The following is a 5,736-nucleotide window of genomic DNA, read 5'->3' on the forward strand; positions in this document are numbered from 1 at the left end:
TGGCCTTCTAACAGGTGGTAGAAAACCCCATTCACCTAAAATCAAGAGTGTAACATTAGAAGAGATCATGGATCCACTTACACAGATGAAGCGTCCATTCAAGCAGTAGATTCTAGATTGAGTAGATGGGTAGTTCGATGGCTGCTCCCTTTACTGGAGAAAAGCAAGAAATACCGGGGCAGTTCACATGTGAAACTGAACAGGCCCCATTCTCTTGTGAAATAATAAATTCATTGCACCAAAGAAACAAACTTTGTGAGCTTGTAGTTTCACTGTTGCCATCACTTTCTGAGAAAACACAAAACTAAGCAAAACAAAAGAAGCTGCTTTCTGTCTGAAGAAAAGTTTGACTTAAAGTTTCTAATTTCTTTGGAGGCACTGTTTTAACGGTTCAATGGATTTAAAATTAAGACTCATGCAAAACCGAAGAGAAAAAAACAAAAACATAACAAAAGCTGCTTTCTGTATGAAGAAAAGTTTGACTTAAAGTTTCTAATTTCTTTGGAGTCACTGTTTCAACGGTTCAATGGATTTAAAATTAAAACTCATGCAAAACGGAAGAGAATAATTTTAGAACTGAGTTTTACAGTGACATGTCGTCTCAAGTTCCCAACAGAAGCCCTTCACTTTTTCTGTGGGAGAGTTATGACAGCCACCTACCTCCTCTACCAGCCGGTCCAGCACCACTGATGCGTGCATGCATGCATACATACATGCATCTGCAAATGTGAGAAAAGAAAAAAAAGAAGAAGAAGAAGAAGAAGAAGAAGAAGAAAGAAAGGTGAACCTCTTGGTTTATGGTGTTAAGAGTGGCAGATCATGCAACAGATCAGACTTACTCTGATTAAGACTTCTTCAACCTTTAAGACTTAGATTATGTCTGGATGACACCTACAGAAAATGACATTTTTTGAAAACCAAGTTTTGTGACAATCTAACCAGTTTCTTAATCCCCGTTTCATGGGTTTGAATGACCAGACAAGAATGTGTTTTTTATGAAAAACCTGAATTTATTTTTCGGGGGTGCAGGGAAGTTATTTTTTTCATTTTGAAAAACATGGTTTTGTCAAAACTGGGTTTTTGTTTTCAATAAACTTGATGTTGACCGACACCCGAATGACTCCAAAACAGTATTTAAAGGTGTCACCAAACGCCCATTCAATGTATGACAGTCCAGGGAAAAACCGGGTTCTCAACCCTTGAAGAAGAAGTGGTAAAGCTCTCATCTAGCATTTGATAAGCATAACATTGTATACTTAAAACATGTGTCCCTGTAACACGTAACATGTGTCCCTGTAACACGTATTTCAAAAATACTATGCTGCTGTTTTGAAAAACATTGTGCAATTATCCAACATTTGATTGTTAGATGTAGCATAAAAACAAGGTGCTTTAAGTCATATATTTTAACAAAATGTGTTCCAAAAGGCAATATCAAATATCCTTGAAGAAAAACACCTTAGCTTCAACTTGCGCGAAGACCAAACGCCTGACAGCAACCTTTCTCCCTTGACTCTTGTTTGCTTTATAATCCTTATCTCAGGAATCAACTTTTCAACCACCCTGATGAATATATCAGTTACCATGCTTCAGGGGATAGTAGTTTATCCTAGATATCATGAAAAACTTCACTCAGGGCCTTAATAGGACCAGTCAATTATAGCTTCACTGTCAACATCAACCTTTGATTTTTACGGCCGCTTTTATATGACCTTGTGACGAGCTAAAAAGATTTTGGTAACGATTTCCTTTTTTGTTGTCAAATTGCAAAACAGTAAAATTCCGTCAAGTACTTCAGTATCACATATCAGAATAAACCATATACCTAGCATACATATTCTAAGGCCGCATACAGGACGGCCGAGTTCTAACAGTTTCAAGTGCGAAAGGGCCCCGAACGCTGCAGGATTTCAGTGAGGCTATGTAGTGCCTTATCATAGGAAACAAACCCCATGAACCAGAATTCATGTCCATCTCTTGTAGTGATCTGAATGTACTTTTCAGTAGGATTCAACCTGTTTGAAGATGGGGTCACTGTAGCCAGCCGTTCATGAAGCACAATTACCTGCATATATAAAATGTAATACATGTATCAACCAACACAAACCAAAACTGATATCCAACCAAAACTACACAGAAATGTGTACTGAGGCAAATAAAATATGCCTTAAACTTACACAGGTGTCATATAGGAACAACCTAAAGAATTAGTTGTTTCCGTTCAAAAAAATTGGAATGACTGGAAACAATAATAACAAGGAGAGCAGCAAACAAAAAGAATTTGAAGAACACAAGCAAAATCATTATCATAAACTAAATCCAGGCATTTGGGTACATTTCCAAGTAAACCTTTCATCTATTTGACAGTTCTAGGGAAGAAAACGATGAGAAACCAGAGAAAAAATTAGAGCAGAGCATACAGTTCTCCATTCAACATCTTAAGCATTCCACTTATACCCTCCACTTTTATGGTTAACTCAAAAGGAGAAATAAACAAATACCTTGTAGTAGCTCCACGACTGCTGGCCTGGCTGTGGGCTATAACACAAGGGATTGTCACTACAAAAGGCAAGTCTGCTTGTTGATAAAAACAATGTTCCTATGACCGGACCGGATGAAGTTGATAAGTAACAAACAAATGTCTTTTGGAGCTTCTCCCCGGGCAAGGTCTCAAATGTATGATGGAAAATCTTGTCTTGTCCACCTTCTATGAGGGCCTTTGTTCCTTGCGCAATTCTTCCCATGGCTGCATCTGCAGGGTTTGAACTAGTTTTCACTGTTCACAAAAAAGCAAGACGAGATTCTTAGAAATGAATGATACCAACATTTTCAGGATTGTCACTGCTAGGTATAATGTTTTTTCTGAAGCAGTCTATCCTCCAAATTTAAAAAAAAAAATGATTAAAAGTTAAAAGTCCTATGACCGTTAAGTTGCTTCGAAAATCAAAGAGTAAGTCATGCGACAAAATTTATTTATTTTGATACCCACTTAGGTATTTGGAGTAATTCAGGCAGCCAATTTTCATTTCTCCTAACCAAAGTGTGAAAGTTGCGAGTAACATATACTTGTTATTTCTTATGTTTATGCAATTCATTTTTTCATAGAGAATATTTTTCCTAAACTTCTTTTACTATTTTGTTTACTCTGATCTTCTTGACGTTTTTGTGATATTTTAATATTTAAAATATACATTTTTTATTGTTTAGATTATGTTAGGTGATGTATCCAACTGTGGACATGACCAATATAGGTGTGCAGTTTACAACATTGGTCAGCCATAGTTTACCAACCAAGATGTACAGATACAAGATTAGATTGGAGTTTGGGCCCGGTCATGAAATGTGAAAGAGTCATCAAGTCCCATGAATTGAAAATCTATGATCATGGAACTTGCACATAAATATGTTGAGAGAGAGGAAGAGGGAGATTACAAAGAATAAAAGGTGTAAAACTAAATATACTTCTTGGTTTTTCTTATCAAACAATGAAAACTTTGGTTCTTCCAGCTTTTATTTAGTTATACCCGTGATTCAATTCCCACTCATCATTATGCAAGTAACTCCAAAAGGTCAAGTTACACGCAGCAACAGGCTGATGGTCACCCAATGTTTCCAGAGAGCTAGGCAGTAATGTGCTATGGCATCCAAAACTTAGTAAGCATTAGGGAAGTAAATCAGAGAAAAGAAAAGTTCAAAACTCGCAAGTCAACCACGTTTCTTGACAAATAAACAAGTGTTCTCCAAAAGGGTTTTTCCTTTTTCACAAGAGAAGGAAAAGTGTCGTGCAAATGACTACTGGTAAACTACTATGAAGAACAAAATTGATTAGTTTGCTAAGAACGATATAGAACAGTAACTGGATAAGTAACAGAAAAAGCTAAGACACTAACTGCCAACATATGATATGTTCATACAAAAAATGCGAACTTTTGCCTCTTTTTTTTAATGTTCAGTGGCCTACGTTATTCATCCTTGTCAGAGAAAGCACACCTGGTCTAAATCAAGTCAATCAGCTATTATTTAATCAAGCAAACATACTAAAATGAACAAGGTCGAAACATTGTACATGCATGCATTTGGGAATCATACACGGTGATCTCATGTCCCAGTATCTATTTGGCAAGCAGTGCCATTCAAATGTTTCTTCCTGATTTCACAAACACTGCCCAGTAAGGACAGTAAGGCCATAGATTTTCATATGCTTCATCAACTAGAACATAGGCTTACGGATACGACAATGTGGAAGTACATGACCCGCATATATTATGATTTCAACTTCTAATGAAAACCAGCACAAAATCTTCACAAAACCTTATAGCAAGTGCTTCTAATTAACTTTACATCTGAAAATATGGCCAGAAAAAACTTAGAAGAAGGCATAAAGACAAAACGATCTTCCCTATTCAATGTTACAGTGTCCGATTCACACAGGTTTTGTGTTTCCTAAAGAAAGAGGATGGAATAGCCTTCCAAGCACCATTAAGTCACAAGTTCAAACCGCATAATTTCTCTGCTTCTGTCCACCAATTCCTACCACCACTATGACATGCAAACATCAGATTCGCAGTCCTCAGATTCAAAAACATAGACATTTGTTTCCTACTGCAATATATCCCCTGGTTCAATTAATTTACTTGTCAAATTTCCAACCGGCATTTCCCATTCTTCGGTATATTGCAACGTCAGTAATCAACGCAATCCCAATTCTCATAAGCCATATGTAGTCGCCAAGAAATCCTATAAAGGTATTACTTAGAAAAAGGAAAAGGAGGACGAAAAGGAAATATTTCTTACGGTGTTGCCACACGTTCCCGGCGTACCCCTCGGCCTTCCTGGCACCCTTGTCGATCTTCTTCCCCAACTTATTCAGCACCCCCGCGATCGTATCCATGGTACCTGAAAGAACACCAAAATCCTCATAGCCAAACGGGGGAAAGAAAACGAAGCAGAGAGAGAGAGAGATCTTCCTTCTTCTCAGAGAATACTAAACTCATTTTGACTCAAACAGGGAAAAGTAAACCAGAGAGGGAGAGAGGACTAACTCTTAGCGGTGGAGTTGGGAACAGGAGACGTTTGCACGTAAGGGTTGCCGGAAGGTGGCGGGTAACCGCTGCCACCAGAGGACATCGGCGGTGCTGCGTAGTAGTAATTGACGTACGAACCACCTCCTCCCCCTCCCTTGGTTGGATCCATGGCGTCTCCGGGGACCCATGTGGCCGCTTCCTGGTTCGCCGGGTGCCCCTGCGGCGACGTCGGCACCCCCATCATCCGCGTTCCGCACCTCCCATCTTCTCCCGCCATTGATGATGATGGCAGCTTCTCCTCGAGACGGATCTGGTACATCCGATCAAAATGCAAATGCGAAGAAACCAAAATGGATCAGAATCTGATTCCTGCCGCCCTTATCTCTGTGCTTTGCCTCGGATTCCGAGATGATTAAAAGAGGAAAGACTAGTATCTCTCCATTTCTTGAACGTACGATGGCCAATTCCCATCGCCGCTTCAACAGCAACGTTCAAACGCAAGTGGGGCTGCCGATTCCCTCTTCACTAACGGACCATCACCGACCACTGGAGGACGTCCTCATTCTGGACAATATTTTCCAGTTATGCTTGAACTTTATCCAAATTATCTAAAAACACCATCTCGATCTTTTGAAATCGGCTGTTTATTTTAGAAGTTATCCTTACGGAATCTAACTTATATACATTCAAATGTGCTTCATGCTGGATGTGA

At 39.0% G+C, this 5,736-nt stretch overlaps 1 protein-coding gene across 1 annotated transcript; it reads right to left on the minus strand.

The window, feature by feature from the left end:
• Positions 1-1,738: 1,738 nt before the first annotated feature.
• On the minus strand, positions 1,739-5,523 carry LOC116262743 (GEM-like protein 1). The gene is made up of 4 exons (XM_031642233.2): positions 5,043-5,523; positions 4,795-4,896; positions 2,502-2,776; positions 1,739-2,065 (listed from the first exon to the last, which is right to left on the minus strand). The coding sequence occupies exons 1-4, from the start codon at positions 5,341-5,343 to the stop codon at positions 1,877-1,879; spliced, it is 867 nt and encodes a 288-aa protein (XP_031498093.1). The 5' UTR covers positions 5,344-5,523; the 3' UTR covers positions 1,739-1,876.
• Between the last annotated feature and the right edge of the window lie 213 nt (positions 5,524-5,736).

The sequence above is a fragment of the Nymphaea colorata genome, chromosome 10, assembly GCF_008831285.2.
Source record: "Nymphaea colorata isolate Beijing-Zhang1983 chromosome 10, ASM883128v2, whole genome shotgun sequence".
NCBI classification, from domain to species: Eukaryota; Viridiplantae; Streptophyta; class Magnoliopsida; order Nymphaeales; family Nymphaeaceae; genus Nymphaea; species Nymphaea colorata.

Coding starts and splice junctions, on each gene's coding strand:
- LOC116262743 (XM_031642233.2), bottom strand. CDS start 5,343: ATGTACCAGATCCGTCTCGAGGAGAAGCTGCCATCATCATCAATGGCG. Junction 2,777..4,794: donor CGGGAACGTGTGGCAACACC/GTAAGAAATATT, acceptor TTTTGTGAACAG/TGAAAACTAGTTCAAACCCT. Junction 2,066..2,501: donor AGTCGTGGAGCTACTACAAG/GTATTTGTTTAT, acceptor TTATATATGCAG/GTAATTGTGCTTCATGAACG.